At 40.0% G+C, this 22,000-nt stretch overlaps 1 protein-coding gene across 2 annotated transcripts in view; it reads left to right on the forward strand.

Annotated features, from left to right (window-relative positions):
* Nucleotides 1-1,224: 1,224 nt before the first annotated feature.
* The window catches only part of LOC121942459 (sodium/potassium/calcium exchanger 3-like), a 59,235-nt gene continuing 38,459 nt past the window's right edge, over nucleotides 1,225-22,000 (forward strand). Inside the window, exons 1-3 of one of the 2 annotated variants that reach the window (XM_088072596.1) lie at nucleotides 1,235-1,389; nucleotides 1,552-1,734; nucleotides 7,723-7,851. In XM_088072596.1, coding sequence (XP_087928722.1) covers nucleotides 1,563-1,734; nucleotides 7,723-7,851 — 301 coding nt within the window. In that variant the 5' untranslated portion in view covers nucleotides 1,235-1,389; nucleotides 1,552-1,562. Of the gene's footprint in view, nucleotides 1,735-7,722; nucleotides 7,852-22,000 lie in introns of both variants that reach the window. The other variant, XM_042485673.2, reaches the window with a different exon arrangement.

The raw sequence follows: 22,000 nt of genomic DNA on the forward strand, positions 1-22,000 counted from the left end.
TGGTGTGGTTTGTCCAAGTGGCATTGTTGTATCCCAGCAGAAGTTGTTGCTTGACTGCCGTGGTTAGGTAAAATCAGTGTCAACTCACCTGTCATTACTCTCATAGCTTTCACATTAAAAAATGAACAACTATAACGTTATATAGGTGTGATGTGGGCTGTATCGTCACCTGTGGTAGTTTTTGTAAAGTGTTATGAAAATTACAATTTAATGAACAGTTAATTTCTTGCAATGTTTACACTAAAATCTTGTCAAAACATTGGCAAGTGAACACTCGCTATATTTGCTTAAATATAGGATTCATTTATGTTCAGATGATTTTTGGTAATGGAAAACTTAAACCGTATAAATAATAGCGCCTCACTTCAGCAAGGACACGCGTGAGAAGGTAATGATGACATCAGTGTCATTTTGTGCTGTTATTGGGGAATTAAATATTTTTTTGTTAAAAAAGTGTCAGACCCCCAGATCCCCTTGCAGATTTTGTTACCCCAGGCAGTGGCAGATCAAACTATAGGTGACCTAGGTACCCTGAGGTGACTGGGGACACCAAAATCAAACCTAAGGATAAAATTATCCAAAAATCTAATGCTAGAGCATTAGTGGGCATGGCAAAATGGGTATATGTGGTTTAGAGACTTTAAGTGGGAGAAAATAACAAAAACCAAAAAGGACATGTAAATTTGCATGTCATATATTTTTATTGTTTGATTATTATTATTATTGTTTTTGTTGTTATTTGTTAGCTAAGTTGTTTATTCTTGCTGATTTCTGTTAGTTCTTCTTGATAATAAATACAAAAAAATATATACTTTTTTTGAGGGGTGGGTGGGTGGTTCAGGGGAAACTGGCCAAGGCCACTAAATGTGCTAGGTCCGGCACTGCACCTCAAATATTGACTCTGTGGCTATGGACTTGGTCAGCAGGCAACTGTTTGCAAACATGCTCCCCGTATCAACTTTATGAGGTAATAAAATGCCATTACTGTGTTTGCAGCTTGTCCTAAAGTGGCCAGAAAGTCTACTAATGCAGCTATAATGATGGTCCACCTTTGACTACAATTAATAACAGAAATACCAATTAGTTAAATAGGGCCATGCTGCACTCTGGCGCACACATTTTTTCCCCAGTAGGCTATATGCAAATATACAGATTTCTGACCTGGGTTTCACTTCAATGTGTGTGCGCTCATGCCCGCGCGCACCCTCTCTCGCTCTCTCCTCGTGTCTCCCTCCCTCAGCACTCAGCAGACGGACGCCTCCATGGAGGGCTCGTGCAGCAGTCCTCCGCCTTACTACTTCCAAAACCACATTTCGACATGACTTAAGAAACGAAACCCGGCACCTCCAGCAGCCAGACGCTCACCGAACAGCCCGCAGCATCCCAGCGGTACCAATTTACAACTTTTTTTTCTTTTTTTAACACCCTCCTGATCCTGTCAAACCCCTCCCCTGTACTTTTTACACCCGCTCCGGGGAGATAAGTCAATTCCCAGGGAAATTTAAGGTTTTTTGTTTTTGTTTACTTCGGGGATCTGCATGGATGTGGCAGCCGTAGAGGGGATGTCTCTGCCGGGTATCCGACTCCGGAATCGGCCGACGCAAGTGATGCCGAACCAGAGGAAGGTCAAAGCGAGACGGAAAAGACGAAAGGAGTTGGTTTTAATCCAGATATGCTTGTTCGGCGGTTTGCTGCTGGTCGTCAAGGGGTTTTCCTACTTAGCGGAAAATTCAGGTGAGGATTTAGCTGTTTGTTCAGCTCCTCGGAGCACTGGGATGCCGGAGAAAGGGAGCTGACCCCCCCCCGGCAGTTTACTTGTTTGTGTAATTGCTGTTCATGTCTGCAACATTTCTACAGTTAACTGTCTTTATTTTGTCCGCTTTGTCACCAAACTGCTGTACTGTGCTGCTAAAGAGACATTAACGTGAAGTTTAGGCAGCTACATTTGGAAAACCATCAACTCAAAGGTGTAGCTTTCAGGGGGGTGCGGGGGGCACGTCCCCCCCCAATATATAGAAGATGTGCATTTGTTTCCCCAAATAACTACAAATAAGCACTTTGATTTTGACAAACTTTATGACATTTGGCCATAAATTGAGGCAAAAATGCATGAATTGGTACAGTTGGTCAATATTTTGAATATCTGCACCAGCTGAATACAAACATGACGTTAGAAGAGGATTTGTTTTTGACAAAATTAAGGACTTAATGCCATAAATTGGTGCAAAAATTCACACATTGAAACAGTATTTACTATATTTTGTATATGTGCCCCCCCAGAAGAAGACTTATATGTTGACATTTACACTACAAATGGATGCAGAAAAGGCTAAAATTGGTACATAAAAATAACCAGAATGTAAGAAGTAAAGTGTTTGAGCTCAAAATTTTCTTGCATAGGACCCCCAAACCCCCCAATATTGAATCAAACCTAAGTCCATGCATCTACTTAACAGCATCTTGCTGTTATTGCTTGTTATCCTTAATTTTCCTACATGATGTAAAGAGTTTGGCACCTTTAGTCAACGTCTAACTTAACTATTAACGCTCCATTGCAGCAACAATGCAACATTGTGTCTTTGTAAAAGCCTGTTCCTATCCATATCCCCCCAAATCTTTAAAATATGCATCCCCACCCCCCAATAAAAACATTAAAGTGGTGCAGGACTTTTATTTTGACAAACTTTAACACATTGACACCATAAATTGGTGCAGGAACAGCTCAAATCAGTGCAATTAATTGTTAATGATAAGAATTTTCTTGTCAAGGACCCCAAACCTCCCATCTCATGTGACCCCCACCCCTCCCTCAAATACTCAAATTGGTACAATAGGTCAATATTTTGAATATATGGGTTGCACAGTAAAAACATCAAATTAGACTTTTATTTTGATAAAGTTAAGGACATTTAAACTATAAATTGATACAAGGCACAAATTGGTACGTAAAAATAAACCAGAATGTAGGAAATGAAGTGTTTGATGCTCAAAATTTTCTTGCATAGGACCCCCAATCCAAAATCTTCCTTTAGTTATGTTACCAAGCATTAGCATAACCTACAGTGTGTGTTCCATGCCTTTTAAAATAGTTGTAGATTTTAGCAGAGGGCGCACCCCCCATGAAATTCAGAATGTGCATTTGGAACCTCCAAATAAAACTTGAAATAGCCGAGGACTTTAATTTTGCCAAACTCTAAGGCATTTACATAAAAACTGATGCAGAAAATGCATAAATTGGTGCATAAAAATTTACCAGATTGCAAGTGTTTGATGCTCAACAATTTTTGTTGGATTGATTTTCTGGGCAGACACAGGGGACACGCCCTTCTATATTAAAATATCAAAAATATTCTAAAATATTTAGAACATGTGCATTCATCCCCCCGAATAAAATTAAGCACATTTAATTTGACAGAATTGAAGACCTTTGCAGCGTAAATGGATGCAAGAAGGGAACATATTAGTGCATAAAAAATAAATAAAATGCAGGAAAATAAGTTTTTAATTATCAAAATGTTCTTGCAGAGACCCTCCCAACCCCATGTTCCCTAGCCTGTTCCTATATGGGGACTTTAAGTTTTGTCATATTCTCCCAAAATTTTATTTAAGTTATGCTCCAAACACTACCATAACCTTCAAAAGTGTCTTCCATAACATTTACAAGTCAGCGTTTAGGTTTTGTTTCACTATTGAAAGAAAAGCTTTTACCTTTTTTCCCTAGACATTTTTCTCTAAGCTTTTTAAATACTCATTTTCTAAATTTTAAAAATTGGAAAGAAATAGCACTAATTGGCTCAGAGTTCAAAGGTTTAAATACTCATAATATGCCTCTGAAAGCAGCACTAGAAAAGTGACGTCACTCCAAGTTTTTAAAGGGTTTATTAATTTTGTCAGAATAAAATTCCTCTGCTACTTTCATGCACATTTTCAAAATATTGAGGGGACATGTCCCCTGTGTCCCCCTTGAAATCTACAGCTTATAGGCTAAGTGGTCAATGACTTTATCAAACCACATGCAACCCTGTCTAATTCTGATAAAATATGTCAAAACTGTTAGCCCAGTTTGATCTGAAAGGTCCTCACATGAATGTCAGGGGTGTCAGGATGTCATGCGGGCAGCTAGACAGGAAATTTGAGCTTTAACCATGAGAAACTATTCTAGGCTGATGGATGCAGCGGCTCCTGCGTGTTCAGGTGTTGTTGCTGCAGATTGTTGAAATCAGGGCAATGAGCCCCAGGGTATAGGCCTGCTCCTCTCCAGGTTACCACAAATGTGTCTCTCTCCAACTTTGCTGTTCTGACATGTATGTTAAAAGACTGGTATTGCCAAAGCATTCAAAGGCGATCAGATGAAACCCAGTTAATGAATAACTGCTTCCTAGCAGCAAACATCTGTACCGCTTGACTTGATGTCTTTATGTTCCTCTCGCTCTCTTTTTCTGTGACTGTGCCCCCCAACACTCCGCTTGATTACTGAGTCAGCGTCAGCTTAAGTGAGATGTATTTATCACTTTCTATGGACAGAAGGCCTACATGAATATTCATACACTCAAGATTCGTGCATCATCAGTGGGACTCATTTTTTTCCCCCCGTCTTTCCTCCCCACTACGTATCCTGGTTACATGGAAATGCAACAGTGCTGCTCTCTGCATGTGCTCAAAATTAGAGTTGAACAAGGGACAACACCGGGGCGTTTAATGCATTTCCCTTGTCCCCATTGTGTTCTTGTTAACGATTAATCAGCTTGCCGGAATATCAATTAAAGTTGATTATTTATGATGCGCTTAATGAAGTTCTGCTAAATTGAGCTTGATGTTGTGGAGCTGGAAGCGGAGCACTCAACGCCTCTTCACAGTGGTGCATTAATCATTCCCACACTCCTCTTCTTCTCTCCCGTGTGCAAGATAGCGAAAGATAGAAGGAGGGAGGGAACAGTACAGCGCTGGCACGCAAAGCTCACTGCTGCTGTAGCTGCTGTGTGTGGTGTAGCGAAGGTGAGGCCAGGTGAGAAGTTCAGCCATGCCCTGAGGACTATTGAATAACTGGGCTTTTTAATTCTATTTGAATCCCGCTCTTAGGGCAGACTTGTGGTTGGCAGGGTGGAAAGGGCAGAGTGCTCCTGCTGGGCTCTCTGAAGTATGAAATGAATTCATCGCTGTTGCTGCTTTCTTGAAGAATGTGCAGATGTAGCCACAGTTGGAGCCCCCACTTTGTGCGCTGTGCTGTTGCTTCACCCCCCCCCCCAAAAGGATTTTGTTTTGGAAAATCATGAAATTCCCCTTTAATGTATGAATTGGTGGGGGGGATCAAAGAGACACATCTGTAGTGCTCTCCTCCAGATGTTCACCACTATTACATACACAATCAAACTTTAATGTGTCGGAGAAGAAGAACCGGCACATTAAAAATAAAGCAAATTGCTTTACACGCACTTTTCAACCTGAAACATCGCAGCTACACTAAAATGTAACTTACACACACAGAGAAAAAGCAAATTAATGTCAGTAAAAGCAACTTTGCTCAAAAGATAAATGTTCTGAAATACACTATAGCTAAACCTGTTAATCAATTAGTTGATTAACAGAAAATTAAACAACTATTTCGGTAATCAGGTAGCTGTTTAACTGATTTTTTCACAAAATTTTTTCATGGTGTCATTTTATTCAATGATTTTGTCATCTTAAACTGAATATATTTAGGTCTTAACTGACAGGGTACAACTGACATTTTATGTTTTTCAGCATTTTATCAGCTAAATAATTACGCAAGTAATTGAGAAAATAGTCAAGAGATCAATAAATAATGAAAAAGTAATCCCAGCTGGCACTCACTGTCAATATGATGTAGGAAAGATGTTGGAATCTTACGCCAGACAAATGTGAAACTTTTTTTAGAATGAAAATTGGGTTGAAGATACTTTACATGTCTAACTGTTTCACCTTGCAAATGTTTTTTTTCTCCATACTTTATGACTAAATGTTGTTGTCTATTGCAAGATGTTGTTGGCATGAGGTGTTTTGAAGATATTTGATTTTGGTTACTTAACAACACAACTTAAAACAACAAAATATCATTGTCATCTTTTCAGTATTCTACGTCAAATGAACATTTGCATTAGACACTGAATTTTGGTCACCCGTCACAACTTAAATTAACCAGATATCAAAACCAGATGATGTTGGTTGCCAACTGGGACAATACATCAGAGTTATATATCCCTTTTTAAAGTCCATGCTTTTTATAGAGCTGGATAAAATTAAAAAAGAAAAGTATTTAACTCTTTAATGTAGAAAAGAAAGTAAAATGAAAAATGTAAATAGACTGAATCATATAGTGAATAAAAACATGGATGGGTTTGGGGGGTTACTTGGGCAAGACGAGTTTGGAGAGGAGGGTTTTAGGATCTTTTCTGATGCTATCAGTGTGCAGGCATTTTTGATGTGGTTTGGTACTGAGCTCCACAGAGAGGTGGTCTGGGGACTGAAACTGTCCCATCACCTCTGGTTGATTTTCAGGAGGCTGGCATCAGTAGACCAGTGGCATCTGGATGCTCCACGCTTGTAGAGGAGGTCAAATAATGAAAATGATTATTAGTTGCGGTTCTAAAACATACTGTAAAATACTAATCTGTCTTTACTTGACAAGTTTGTGTGTCCTAGTGGACATAGAGCAGAGCTTTCGGGGTTGACCTCTGTCTCCGGTGACCTCGATGAATGGTGTTTTGTTTTGTCTTCAAGGTTACTTTAACTGACAATGTTAAGCAAGGCGGTCAAAGTTCAAAGTGTAGCGTTATAATGAAGTAGTACGTCCCAGCTTCATCATGTACTGAAAGTAACAGGAGTACGTGATGCAGAACACAGGGACATATTCACCTCAAACTCCATTTGCAAAATTAGCATTTTATGCTGTCCTCTTTTCCCTGACCATGACTGGCTTTAAATCTTCTCCTCCTCTGCTGTGTTGCATAGATGTACCAGCGTACGCTCTAACCTGGTTCATTGTTTTCTTTTTTCATAACATGAGAGTGGCACAGATGCATGGCACAACTTTAAGATACATCTCTACTTGCAGGTTTCTCATTATTAACACTGTAGATCTGCAATTCACCAGACAATCATTACACCAGTTATGACATGCGTCACAACTGGTGTGACACAGATTGGGCCCAAGTCGTTGCACAGTGTGAAATGCAACGAACTTACAAGATTGCTCTCAACATTTATTGCAGTTTATGATATAAATCACAGTTTTGCTTATTTTATTCATGCAGTTTGTTATTTACATATGAAACATTTAGATTAGGTCATTATCTGGAGAAATCATGGGAGATGAGAAAACAAGCTCTTTATCAAGATAAACTGTCGATTTGTAAAATGTATTTGTCATTTTACAGTTAATTTTTTTTGCAAGAATACTGGTCATATATTATCTTAGTTCATTGATGTTTATTTTTTTAATATTTTATTTTTTATTTTGTTTAATTTTTATTTTTTGCTGATATCTGTGAAACAGAAAGATGACGAATGCTTTGTATTGTTTCTTGTGTATTGTGTTTTATTGGTGTCTTGTAATCCCACTAACTAACTAACTAACTAACTATGCATGCTCACATTAAACAAAGTCATTAATTTTTGCATCAGTACTGACTCAAATTTTTGTGTGTGAAAATGCCCTTAAATCTATTTGAATGTGGACTTTTCTCTGTGACAAACATCCTGCAGGTTTCGATGTCTCCAGCCACAGCAGCAGTGATCAGGAGAGATGGGGCGGGAGGAGGCTGCTGCAGGAAATGGACAACAGCAGCCTGGAGGAAACGGAGAGTGAGGGATCTAAGAACTGCACTGCTCCAGGTAAGACGGAGACAGGATGAAAGAAAGAGGACACCCAAGCGTTCTCTCCCTCCCTCCAGAACAAAGGGAGGGAGATGGAAAAAAGAAGGAAACAAATGATCACCCCACATGTTCTGCCTTTCTTTCTGCTCCCCCTGTTTCCTCCTGCTGATGATGGGGTAACCCAGATTGTGAGGTCAGATGATCTCCCATGAGTACAGGCTACAGCAGGCGGTGACATTCTGGCTGCCTCAGCGGTTTCCAGACTCTGTCACATTTTTTTTTAGGATCCTGCAGGTTTTATTCTCACTTCCTCCACCAAGCTTTCCCTCTCTTGTCTCGCACCAATTCAGTTTTCATCTCTCCTATTCCCTTCCTCTGTGTTTCCCTCACGTTTTTCCCCACGGTGGCCGCATGTCAGAGCTGTTTCCATGGCGACCTTTTATCTTATCATCAACTGGCAACTTCAGTTTGAGGCACTCAAGGATGGCATGTGGGGATGCTGAAGGCATTTTGTGCGGCTTCTTGTTTGTGAAGTTGGAAATCACTCCGTCCAGTTAAAAGAAGTGAAAAAGGCCACATATGAAAATGTAATTATGTGATGTCTTCTTGTGTAATCCCCTCAATTGCTCATTGAATCAGTCATTACGCACACATGGACTCTCACCATCACCCGTATCTGTTGCTATTTTTGGACATAGATGGAAGGACGTTTGATCCTGTCATAATGAATGTGTACAAGGTAGGCTGGTGAGAGGTGGCTTCGCTGCAGATCACTGTGACATTTGTCTTTTTTACCTTGAGCGGGAGATGACTGGCCTCCCCTCAGAGGGAGGGGTGGTTCTCTCGTGAGCTCGTTAAGCAAAATGGCCATCATCAATCTCCTCTCTCACCCTCCCAAGGTCGCCGCTCTCATCTATAAAAGGGAGCCGAGGTCAGAGTTCAACTTATTCTCTTATCCTGCTTATTATACAGTCGCTGCCCTTTCCTCCTCTCAGGCTAAATTTAAAGCGCGTGCTCTAGTGGCTTCAGCTCCAGCTCTCTGGAGGACTGCGAGGTTTTCACCAAGTCTCGGCTGGTGACTGCTGCTCCTCTACCTGGTATGAGACGCCTAACGATTACCGTTTTGGGGAGTTAGTGATTGATTTTTATCCAACCTTTGACGGGGAGGAATTTCAGTGTTGTGGATGTTTGAAGTAGGGGTCAACCCATATTGTTTTTTCAGATTTGATACTGATCATTAGTATTTAATAAGACCGATAATAATAAATATAATAATAAACAGATATTTGGAATTAATATGCATTTACAATAAACATTAAAATATTTCTGTTGAAATTTAGAATTTGAAATATAAAAAACTCCAACAGAAGACTTAGTTTAATCAAAACTGAACCTTTCAACATCATATGCAGGAAGCTCCCTCTGTGAAAATTTAAATAGAAAATAAATTCATAAAAATAGCTCTCCAAGGTTCTAAAAAAGTAAAAGTTCCTCCTCTATACTGATACTGTCTTTGCGTGTATTGCAGACTGCTTTCCCGGGTGGTGGTTGAGTGTAATATGCGCACTTTTTTCATTAATTCAGTTAAAACGTAGATACCGATAATGGGCAAAATCCCAAATATCGGCCCTGATAATCTGCCAGGAGGATAATCTGTCGACCCCTAGTGTGAAGGGAAGGATGTTAAAGCAGTATGCATAGGCTGTAAATTGAGAGCAGGTACATTATTATTTAGGGCTGCAACTAGTGATTTTTTTTTTATAACACAAAATTGTTGAGTCAGTCACATGTGAGAGAATAAGAAATAACTCACTTGTTTGATCAACCAGCTGTCTAAAGATCTCCCCCTTGAACATGCCAGTATCCCATGATATTATATCAATTCAGTGCCGATGCAGGAAGTAGTGTGCCCTTCATGTAGTGAGGCAGAAAGTGAGAGTGTGGAGGTGTAATGTGTTTGACTTTCATCTTGGAGACTGCACTTTGCATCCCACCTCGACCTGCTGGTAAAGTTCAGTCTCATTTTTTTCAAACCATTACCATGATGTTTGCCTGACCTTAAAAAGGGACTAATCAAAGTCTGTTTGTACGTGTTGGAGAGTACTGCTGCATACATGAAAAAGTAGGAAAAAAGTCGCTACCAGTATAACACATCGAAATCTCCCACAAAAATGTCGTTGGTAGAGTTTTGTTGTGGGTAATATAGGCACCAGGTATTGACATGGAAAAGAATGTGTGGAATATTGAGACTAAATGTCTGGTTTTGCTGTATTGATTTTTTTCTTTCTTTTTCTTTAATTATACAAAATATTATACATGGATTAGTACGGGTATGTTAGCATAACACAAATTACAGGTGAAAGTTCGCAGGCTGAACTGTTATCAGGTATTGGGTAAAATAAACTATTCAGTAATAGAAATTTTGTTGGTTTCTAGCAGCAGGAACCATCCAAATGCCCTTTGCTGTTTAATTTGAGAATATTGTAATTTCAATTACCTTATATATAAAATATGTCATATACCAACACAAATATTTTGACCTAGTATAAAATGTACATTTTTGGCTAATCGTCTTATCATCTTGTTACGTGTGTAATTATGTTGCACAAGTATTTGTGCACAACAGATTGCACGTGTGTGTGTGTGTGTGTGTGTGTGTGTGTGTATTTCCTCAGCTTGCCAGTCATGGAGTATAGCACAAGCCTGGCTGATGAGGAAGTATCCCAACATGAGCTCTGTGTGCTGGGAGGATGCAGCATGGCGGAGGCACTCACTGATTGTTGCCTGAAATTAGAGCCCTGCTGATCAAGTGCTCGAAAGATGATGGAGAGAGACAGTCGGAGAGCAGAGAGGGAGAGAGAAAGGCCCTCATTTGCTAATTTTCCCCTCCCAGCCACACATGAAACAAGCCATCATACCCATCATTATGTCTCCCTCCCTGATTTTAATTGTGAGGACCCTGCCGCTTCTATGAATTTCAGACACTTGTTTATTCTCTTCACCCCGTTTCTATCACTCTGTCGTGTTTCAGTCAAGGAGATAAAAGGGGAGGCACAGGTAGCGGCTGTGTGTAATGGTTGCGAATGGTTACTTTAAGGGAAATTATCATAATAACAACATGAATGAGGCTCAGGCTTTCACAAAATGACTGCAGCCTTTCATTTTCTGTGGTTATGTCCCTAACTTTGTGAAGTTTTGCTCAAGAAAATAAACACAGAAAATAAAATGCTGAAGTTAATTTGTGAAAGCCAAGCCAGCCATCATATTGATTTACATTCTTGAAGGGGAAGCTTTACCGATTTTCAACCAGCTCTGTGTCACCACAGTGTGGGCAGTTCATTAGATGTAGTTTTTGGCTTCCAGGAGCTCCAGGAGCTTGCAGCCTGCAAGGAGGCTGAGTGCTCAATCATTTGCATTTGACATTAATGGCCATGTTGCAAAGACACAGAGCTGGTTGAAGAAATTGTTTAATTATCCATGATTAATATACATTCTTCACAAGCCTTCATCTCAACTAGCATTCATATTGATTTAGGTTAAATGCTAATGTCACCTTGTGTTGGCTCTGCTCCATGGACTGGATGCTTTCTGTTGAGATGCTGGTGTGTTGCAATAGTACAACTGTGGCAAAAGAGTTAACTTTTTCAATCAATGCTCAGTACAGAGTTTTCACTTTGTTTCAGTGTAAAATGATCGCAAACTTCAAATGCTTTCTGTCTTTTTGTCGGGCTTATCTCTTTTCTTTACCCCTCACTATTTTCTCTCTCTTCCGTCATTTTGCCATCAGATCACATCATTAGGTCACTTGTAAATAGTCCAAGAGGTTTGTGTGACAGTAATAATCATCCCTGCAGCCACAGTGCGCTGTACTTAGTTATGTGAATTAAATGAAGCTTCGATGCAAATAATTTGCGTGAATGATTGTCACTAATTGAGTTATCGTTGATTCAAGGAATCATTTCAGTCTTAGTCACACATTAATCATTATTTTTGTAGCCTCCATCAAAGATTTGAATCATCAGGCAAAGACTCCTGAGTTGATCGAGACTGTTCAAGTCAAGCTGTCAGAATTTTTTTTTTCTTTATAATTTATTTTTTTTCTCAGTCAGTGTGTAGCGTAGTTCTGGGGATGTTTCAGCCCTCGGATAAAGCTGCAGAGTGTGCGTTCTTTGCTTTCATGCTACTCTCCTGTGCAGGGAGCTGCAGACCCAGACTAAGGGTGAGTCTGAGTAAGATGGAGAAAGCTGCCCCATCTTCTACCTTCTGCTTAAAAATGGTGAATTTACCACTCACTGCAACTTAATACAATACAGTCTCTGGCTTTTCATTTGATATCTAGTGTTGGAAAACATCATCTAGCACATCTCCAGTCTGTAGATAGCATAGTTAGTACGCATAAGCTCAGAGGGCTAACTTTGGGTTGTTTATTATATTATGCAAATGTCGCTGTCACCCTGAACATCCTGCCAAACCGTGTTAAAGCTCCAAAACTCTATATGGATCAAAAAGAACAAACAGAACAATAAAACAGCCGAATCCAAATTGACTGACATAATCTCAGTCGTATACAACCTTAATTTTCATGGCCTCTGCCCTTTGAGGTTTACCAGTTGACTGAAATGTCAGAGTTTCCTCGCCAGGAAAGGAAGAAGTGAGTTCACATACTTTATGTATGTAGTTTTGTGAGTCTAACCTTGTCATTGTTTGTATGTTGTAGCTGAGGAGGTTAATACAAGCAATCTTACACAAAACGGACCCTCTCTGTCTTGTGCTTGACCTTCCTCTTTTTAATGGAAAATGGGTATTGTTAAATTTTATGACTTAGCTACCTAAATCTAGTGTGTGAGACCACATTGTACTCTGGTGCCCAATATTAACGGTAGAAAACAAGAAAAATATGTTACTTTTGAAGATGTCTGAGCAATAGGGAGATTAGTTAAACTGTAGTTTTCATCTGCAGTAAGGCTTACAAAATACTTTTTAACACATGCATATACACAAACACACCCAAACACTCTTTCTTCCTCCTCCATCAAATACACATATCGCCGTGGTCCCAGTGCATCTTTTTCTTTCAGCTCTTCTCTCAAACACCATTTACAAACACAGGTGGTTGATGTAACCCCCTGAGCAGCTCCATGTACAGTAGCACTAGCTGTGTGATTAGACAGATAGTGGCCTGGGTACCCCAAACATGTGACTGCTCTCTCCAGGGGTCTTTCCCCGGAGGCTGTCCTACTCCGTTATTAAAGATCCTCTCAGCTCAGCTCAACTCCGCTCCGACGCAACACTCCATTTTAGGAAAGGAGGCTGCAATGACTTAATCAGGGCTTCCCTGTGAGAAATGTGGTGTGTGTGTGCGCATGCGTGCGGCTGAGAGTTGAACCGTTAGGAGGGGAGCCTCGTTAAGAATAGTATTGATTAATGTGAGGGTGCTGGCCCTGGTTTCTGCAGTGAGTAGGAGTGTGTGTTATGTGAGTACCTGTGCATGTCTGTGTGTTTGTTCAGGCTTGCCTTACTTCACGTGGACAACCTCCCAGCTCCTCCCAATGTGCCAGAGGCATGTAAGTTAGCATTGCCATTATACAGCTGATGAATTAATTAACTCAGAAAAAATGATCACTCCCTAATACCTCGACAAGAGACCTCCACTAATCAAATGCAAAATGGACCCAGGGAGCTCCCAGAATGATTTCCTCTGAGAAATCAATTCTGCCATAATACAATATTAGCTCTGAGTGGGCTGCTGCTGCCTTCACAAACCATGACAACTGTATTAACAGTTGTAGATGGTGGCAAAGTTCTTTCATAACTGCCTAACGCGCAGATCGGCAAAGTCATCTTGTTGTGTTATTGCAAGAGCAGGAGCTGTGTGCTCAGGGGAATAAGACCAATCCATCACAGCAATTAGCTCAGTGAGTGCGAGAGTCCTCCCTACATCAGCTCCCGCTGCTTCCTTGCCTGTTCCTCCCTCACTCTCTCTTCTGCACCTAGAACATTTATCCAACATTATTTTTTCCTGTTTGTGTCTTTCCGCTGTTTTCCTTTATTCCCTTGCTCATTTATTGTCGTATTTCCTCTCCGTCTCTCTCTGATGTCTCCCCTCATGAGGAGGAAATGCTTCCAGTTCCCCTGCTGAATTATAGAGCCCAGGTTGTTTGCCAGCAGCAGAAGTGGCTCGACACACGTTTAAAGATTCATCCTGCTGGTATGACTTTGAGCAATGTTGAGGCTGTTTCCTGAGTGCCACACTCATCCCCCTTTACTGCCACTTTCCAAAGAGTTTTGGAGGGGATAAAGGCTCCCACACAAAGTATTGTTATGGACAGCATGCTGAGGATACAGTCACACTGGGTTGTGGGCATTTTGGGCATTTTGCACCTTTATTAGGTTAATAGAGAGCTGACAGGATATGAAGTGGAGAGAGATGCAACAAAGGCTCCTGGCGAACTCGAGGTTTTAATTACATGGTCTTTTTTGACTTGCTTATTCTTCATCATTCTTTGCATTTACCATTCACTTTGAACTTGATGAATATTCTACATTGGTTTTGCAACTTAACATGCTCCTCGTTAATCACTGGCCAGCTATATAAAAAAGTAGTGTCCTTATTGAGATAAAGGGGCTGCTGAAATAAAAACTTCTTCCTTTACATCTGAGATTGGTGTAATAGGTGAAACTAATAAGGACCACAGCTTTAACCTTGATACTTGTTATTTGCAACATGATATTATCCTTATTTGTAATATTTTGTTGCTTGGGCAAAGGCATCAGGCATTACTACGTAATATGACTCTGGGGGCAGCCTGTTGTCTTGGTGCAGAAGGGGTTGGCGTTTTGGTTTTGGCAACAAAACTACTTGGTTATAGTTAGGAAAATTGTGAAAAGATGTCACAACAAAACACCTGGCTTTGAGTTGCACAAACGTGATTGCAAAAGTGGTCGCTTGTCATTCTAAACAAGGAACAAACACTGCAACCAATGTTGTTGTTTGTTGGTCTCAAACAGCACTCTCCTGGTTCAGAGCGCGGTCCCTGGCATCAGTATAATGAGGCCAGTGTTTCCTACAGAGTGAAAGTATACATATGGCGGTCACTGCTGATGTTGGGTGGGGCTTTTGTTTTTTTTTTGTTTGTTTGGTTTTTTTTGGCATCTTCTCAGTGCCTGCGTGTCCCCCTGTAACATTCTGGGTCCCCTCTCTAAATTCTGGTGTTTTTGCAGGGCGCTGAACACATCACAGGTGGAGCTCTTCATGAGTTCTTTGTCACTTGCTCTAGCTCTCGATCTTTCGATCCATTCATAGTTGATCAGATTGCATTGATGAATGAAAAGAGCAGCTTAATGTAAGGGAAACTTTTTGACCTAGAAGAATGAATGGTTAAGTTTCACTTTCAATGCAGCTGACATTTTGGTGCATTGTCTCTTGGTGCCCTATAAATAACCAAATAGTATAGATATATATATTCCAGTGGCGCTCTTAATTAACGGTCCGGCGCCAAAAAATCTAAATGTGGCAGGAGATGTTTTAATTGTAGTGGCCCACCACAAATATATAAATGTGTAGGAAACCTGGAGGTCGGACACCTTGCAAAGAAGCATATTTTGATGCCCTGGGAGTGAGGCCATGCTGTGGATTTAATGGCAGGACATTGTCTTCATGTCACATCTAAAAGAGGAAGGCAGTAGTCATTAGTTTGATAGCTTGAGAAAAGAGTGAAAGAATATATGAATAATATGCATGATGTATTCCATTAAAATCATTACTTCCTCTGCACGTAAATGGTTAAAGTGCAGGGAGCATGTGGCAAGGTGTTTGGTGTGCTTTATGAATACGAATATTTTCAATCTGTCATCTGAGGATAAGTTGCTGACACAAGAAGTCTCACAACTGGAAGGCTTTGAAAATGACTGACAGATCCAAAGCTCTCAAATGTTACACCAGGCAGTTTGAGATGCATCATGGGATATTGGCATGTAAACAGATAAACTGGATTACTGTCCTAATCAGAGTGAGAGAGGTAGTTGCATAATTTGATGACATGTAAACATAACTGATGTTTGTACAGCTGATTACCCAGATCTGTCCATGAACACAGCTGCTACAAGATTAAATTAGTGATATGATATGAGCAAATGTTAGAAAGTGACTCCTGAAACTGACGTGAAGGGCTTAACTCGAGAGAAGAGGTATCTCTCTATTGGAGTTGTTGGCGCTGCAAAAAAAACTCTGTTCACTTTAGGTATGGGCAGTGTCTACTGATGGACAACGGCATTGTAATTTGTGTTGCAAAATTATGCTGAAATGAACTACATGAATTCATACTCAACCTGAAAACTGCCAACTTTATGAATTACAGTAGCGCTATTGTCAGGACTTAAGACAGAGACAAGGACAGGGACAATTATGATTGAGTGTGTGTATGTGTGTGTGTGTGTTTGTGTTTGAGAGACAGAAATACAACTTATAGAACAAGTTAACACTAAACAAGGCCTTAGTAGGTGACCAACATATTACAATTAACTTTCATTAACTGAAAACACACTGACACTAACAACACTCGTTAACACACTAACAACGATGAAGTGTATTCGTTGTGTTGTGTTTCTGACTGCGACTAGCTGCAACTTGGATGTGCTTTGCAGGAGTGGATTAAGTGATTTTTGGGCCCTGGGCTAACGCCATTTTGCCTTACTTTTCATCCTTTCTCTAACTGGGAATGTTGGCATTGGTGGACATAGAAGTACTCAAAGTGGTTCTCAAGAAAACTGCAAGCAGCAAAACCACAGACCAAACAATTGGCCTGTTCTGAACAGCCCTGTTTTTAACAGCCACTGCACTTGTCATACCAGTGGCAGGTTTGTTGTGGCTTTCAAGATGTTAAGGTTGACTTTTCTCCTTCTTGTTTTCTTCTTTTCCAACTTCTTTTTAGGTCACTTTGCTGTTAAATGGTACAAGGTAGAAATATTAGTCATTTTTCAAACATAGTTTGGAAAAATTGAAAGTAAAATTTGTCCTTAAATCCTGCTACATCTTTTGTAGTCGAAGAATGAGTTGAGGAGTCTCACAGCCTGGGGAAAGAAGCTGCTCTGTAGTCTGGTTTAACAGCGAATACTTCTGTATCTTTTTCTAGATGGCAGCAGGGTGAACAGACTATGGTTGGGATGGATGCTGTCTTTCAGTATCCTTTGGGCTCTGTGCAGACACCTCACTTCACTGAGGTCACTGATGCTCGGTAGATGGGAACCAGTGATGTTCTGGGCAGTTTTAATCACCCACTGTAGAGCCTTCCTGTCTCTGGCCGTGCATAAAAACCATGCCAGTTTGTGGTGGTTCCAGTCAGTTTGCTTTCTATTGCTTCTCTGTAGAAGTTAACCAGGATCTTGCTCTAGAATTTAGCCTTCCTAAGTTTGCGTAGGAAGTAGAGCCTTTTCTGTGCTTTTTCTTTAACCTGGGTAGTGATGTGTGATGACCAAGGTAGGTTCTCAGTGAGTTCTCTAAAATCAAAAATCAGCTCCTAATGTTGAGCAGTAGGTTGTTCTCTGTGCACCACTCTGCAAGGTTGTTGATTTCTTCCCAGTATGAACTCTCATCATTGTTTGTAATATGGCCAACAATGGTGGCGTCATCCACAAACTTCACAACAGAGTTCTCCTGATGTCAGGGAGCGCAGTCATGGGTGCAGAGTGTAACCAGGAGGGGGCTGAGCACACAGCCCTGGGGGGCTCCGGTGTTGAGCACTAATGTAGAAGATGTGCAATTGCCAACCCAAACTCAAATAATCCATTTTCACACTAAGCAGGTGAAGCAGATTCATCTCCAGAACTGATATTGTTGCATGATTTGTTTTCTGTACCATTATGTGTTTTACAGACTTTAAACTAGAATCACATAAATGATGTTGAGTGATACACTGTGTGTCACATTACAGCTTTATTCTTTATTAAGAAAATGAATATTACAGAAAATGAAGCAACATATCGCCTTTTGCATTATTAGCTCTACTTTGACCGCTGGACCGTGATTGTTGTTTAGTTGCTTCAAGCAGCCAATGTACTGTACAAGCTGTATGGTAGCTGTAAACTAGAAAGCAACAATCACATTGAGCATGTGTGTGTGAGTGTATCTTTATGTTCTTGTGCAGCCCAGCCTCTGGCTGATCTCAAGAGTTCACCAGTAACGCCAGTTCTGTTATTTTCCTCCAGTCTCTCTTCGTTTCCCTCTGGTCTCTGGATGGATACAGAACTGTGTATCCATCCAGAAGTCAGATTATGGTCTTGACTCAGTTTTGAATAAATGTATACTGTAAAGAGGAAGAAGACTACAAGCTAGCAAACATGGATATAAACAATTCCAATTCTGCCATAAGTTGGTTTTGCAAGTGTTTCATAAGGAAAGTTATCACTTCAACACAGTTATTAGATCCTCAATGGTATACGCTGTTTTAGTGAGAAACACTGAATGTAAACTTATGTGATCATATAAAGTCTATCTTCGTTGGGAAATTAGGTTGTTGCAGTGGCAAAAGTAACAAGAAACATTAGTGGCACACAACTATAATATAAAACAAACGGTAAGATAAAATAATAAAACAGTTTTGATTGTAGGATTATGTAAAAATATGCTACAGTCTGTTTGTGTTTGTAGACAGTCAAAGTGAGGAGATTTGGGGAAAATGTGACAATGAAGATTTATGCTCTCTGAAACATAAGCAAGTCATTAAAATCAATAAAAAAGATAAATACAAAGTTACTGTGACAGCGTTTGCAGAGCATTGAAGGAAAACTGCAGATTGTGTAAAAATGTAAGTTAGTCTTATCAGTGCTGGTCGTTAAGGCACAGTGTTCAGCCCTCTGATGCAGTACTGTGTCACCACACTGCAGATGTGAAAAGACTCTATTCACTAAGCTGGCCTCATGCTGAGGTAATGGGAATGTGGGTGCAATCTATTGCTTCAGTCACTCATATGAAAAAAAAAAATGTCAGCGCAAGACTAACATTCATTCATTATTGATATTCAAATAATGTTCTGTAAGGTACCTGCTGTTTCTTGGTAGCAATATTTTATAGCCAGAGAGGGCAAGTGCTCATGAAATGCTGCAAACATGTATCTCTCCTTCTCTTCTTTAATAAATCACAACATGCTCTCAGTTAATGTAACACTGTAGTTTCTTCTCACAGTTTTTCTAAAATCACTTTTCTCATTCATCTGATATGAATGCAGCATCAACGTCATTTTTCCACAGAGATGAATCATGAGCGGTTGAGCTTTATACGTGGATTCAATAGACTGAACTTAACCTGCTCCACAGTACGCTGTGCTGCCTGGGTTACCATGGTGATGTACACTGTTTAAAAGTGAGTCATCGGCATTATATTGAAAGCTCAGGGTTAGGCCCAAACCTAGCCCCGTAAGTTTCGTCACACTGATTAACTCTGTTGACGAGACACAGGATTTTATGAGTGTAGAAACCTTTACTGACATCTTGTTGACTAGCGAAAGAGAGAGGGCTCTCTGATGTGACCACCTGTTATTGAATAAATGCCAGCACCCGCTTTATCAAGTGGAGAGATGGGTACTTACTGAGTCAGAAGTGACTATTCAGATTACACATTAGTGTCTGTTAGAGAGAGATTCCCTGAAAAAATAACTTATTTTGATTTTGGCAAAATAGCTGTGTCTCAGGATCAAGTGTGTCAGCATGGATTGACATCACTTTTCTTGTGCTGTGTTCAGATGCCTTTCACAAGTAATAAAACCTTTGAACCCTGAGATTATTGGTTTAATTTTCTTTCAAAAACATGGCTGAAAAGGCAATTAGCATCTTGGCAAGAAGTGTCCTGCAAATTGCAAGAAATTAGTAGATTTTGAAAATAACGTTTTTTAAAAAGCAGAGGAAAAATACAGAAAATTGTATTTCTAATTATCATAATTATATATTAAAAATTATTTTTACAGAATTATTGTAATTTTTTAGGCACATTTTCACATCATTTTCTTGTTTTGTTTAGTTTGTTTATGTTTTTTTACTTTCCCATATTTTTTTTCTCTAATTTTTAGGAAATTTTCTTGTACTTTTTACTAATTTCTTGCTCATTTTTGGATTATTTCTTCTTCATTTGCTTATCGCCCGCTCCCCATATTTTTAAAAAAAGAAATCATGTTAATTGCTTGGTTTTCAGAAACAATCAATAAACAATAAACAATCTATAGAGCATGGTCTAAAGTGCGTGGCGCAAGTGCATTTAGGTTGTGAATAATTCCACTTTTGCTGGTTAAACAATTCATAATATGGGTGCAAAGTAAGGCTCAAGGGACAATGGGGCTGTATTTGTTCCCTTAGGTAATCTAAGGTGTACTTTTGGCGTAACAAATTCAACCAATTAGAGTGTCATCTCTCATTAAGATCCCAGATTTGGCAAATTGGAGAAGTGTGCAGTTTTCTTCTGAGAGTAATGCAGTAAGAGCAGTAAATATTGTGGGGCAATTAAGCAGCAGAAATAAAACTGCACTTATAAACTTGACAGAGGAAACAGACCTAAACTTTAATCTTCTGAAATAATCAATGAAGTTGCACTGCTCCTCGTGCATAAACGTGCATCGCCTCTCTTAATGGGGCTGTTCTGCAGCTTTGCTCTGCTCCATGCTATGTTCACAGTTTAGAGAATGTTAATATTTTCCTTAATAAAGATGTTTTATTTCAGCCGACTGCAGTCCATGCTTGCATTCACAGTTTACTTAAATTTCAATATGATCTCATTCCTATTCGTATCCCTAATTATCATGTTTTTGCGGAGAATCCCCGGGTGTTACTAAAATGTCGCCAGGGGCAGCTATTTGCAATGCATCTTTAAGCAGAAAGGATCAGCGGTAAGAAGGGGTCGACTGTTTGGTTTAGCCAACAAAACTACTTGGTTATGGTTAGAAAAAGATTGCAGATTTTTCTACCAAACACCTGGCTTTGAGTGGCACAAATACCACAACCGATGTTGTTGTTTGTCGGTCTTGAACACCGCTCTCCTAATTCAAAGTCTGGCATTTCTTGACCCTATCGACTTCCTCTTTTGCCCCCTGGGCCGACTTTCATGTTCTTAATTGCATCTGTTGCTCTGAGCATCTACTAATGATGTGAATGGGTTTTCATTTGAGTTATTGAAAAGCCTGGTACATCTCACAGAGATGCTAAATGCCACACTGCTACACCGCCCAAGCAGCGTATTTCTGCATATTTGACCTACTGTGCTTATTTTATCTGTGAGAACACAAAGTTCTTCCGTACAATGAGGAATTATTACCAAGGATTTGGATATGCTTAGTTTCAGTTTTACCTACAAAGAGGTTTAGTTAAACGATTTACTTGTTTCAAACCTGTCTGATCATCTGACTGTAGTTGTTACTTGCACCATTATAAACCATTTTCAACTGTAAAATCTGACTTGAAACAGGTTGCATCATTATTCCTGCCTAGATTATTCTCAGCCCACTGTTAACTCACAATCCATTCTGCAACCCTACTTGCAGCTGTGCATTCATAAATAATGATTCTTTTCTTATGTGAGTGTTCATACACATTCATGTGAGATTATGTGATTTCTGTGGCGGCATTAAAACTGTTAGAAGTGGACATCGTTACATGTTGTCACAGTCCCCACCAAGAAATCCTGGATGATACAAGAGGAAGAAAGAGGATAAGTGTGGTAGAATAAACACAGAGTCATGAAATAGAGATTGATGTGTCATTCTCAAACCATGCAGAAACACTCCTCTCAGTCTCCTCAGCTGAGAGGAGCTCATGATATATGTGTATGCGTGCATGTGATCGTATCCATGTATGTGTATGTATAGATGTTTGTTTGGCCACAGTGTGTGCGTGCTACAAACTGTGCAAGGAAGGGAAAAAGCGGGAGTCCTTAAATGTCACATTACTCAGCACGGTAACTACGCTCACGACATGCGATGTGTCAGCCTTCATCATCATCGCCCACTGAGCATGTGCAGAACAGGCCCCCAGCCCTCCACGTGCGCTCAGAATATGCACGAGATGTACACAGGGATGAGCTTGTACAGATCCCCGAGGGTGGGAAATGCAACTTTAATCACCTTTTTTCTTTTTCTTTTTTTTTGTTATGCTGAGCACCGTCATCCCCCTGGTTGTTTTTGTTATTGTC

Source organism: Plectropomus leopardus, chromosome 3 (genome assembly GCF_026936395.1).
Source record: "Plectropomus leopardus strain MGB_pleo_1.0 chromosome 3, ASM2693639v1, whole genome shotgun sequence".
NCBI lineage: Eukaryota > Metazoa > Chordata > Actinopteri > Perciformes > Serranidae > Plectropomus > Plectropomus leopardus.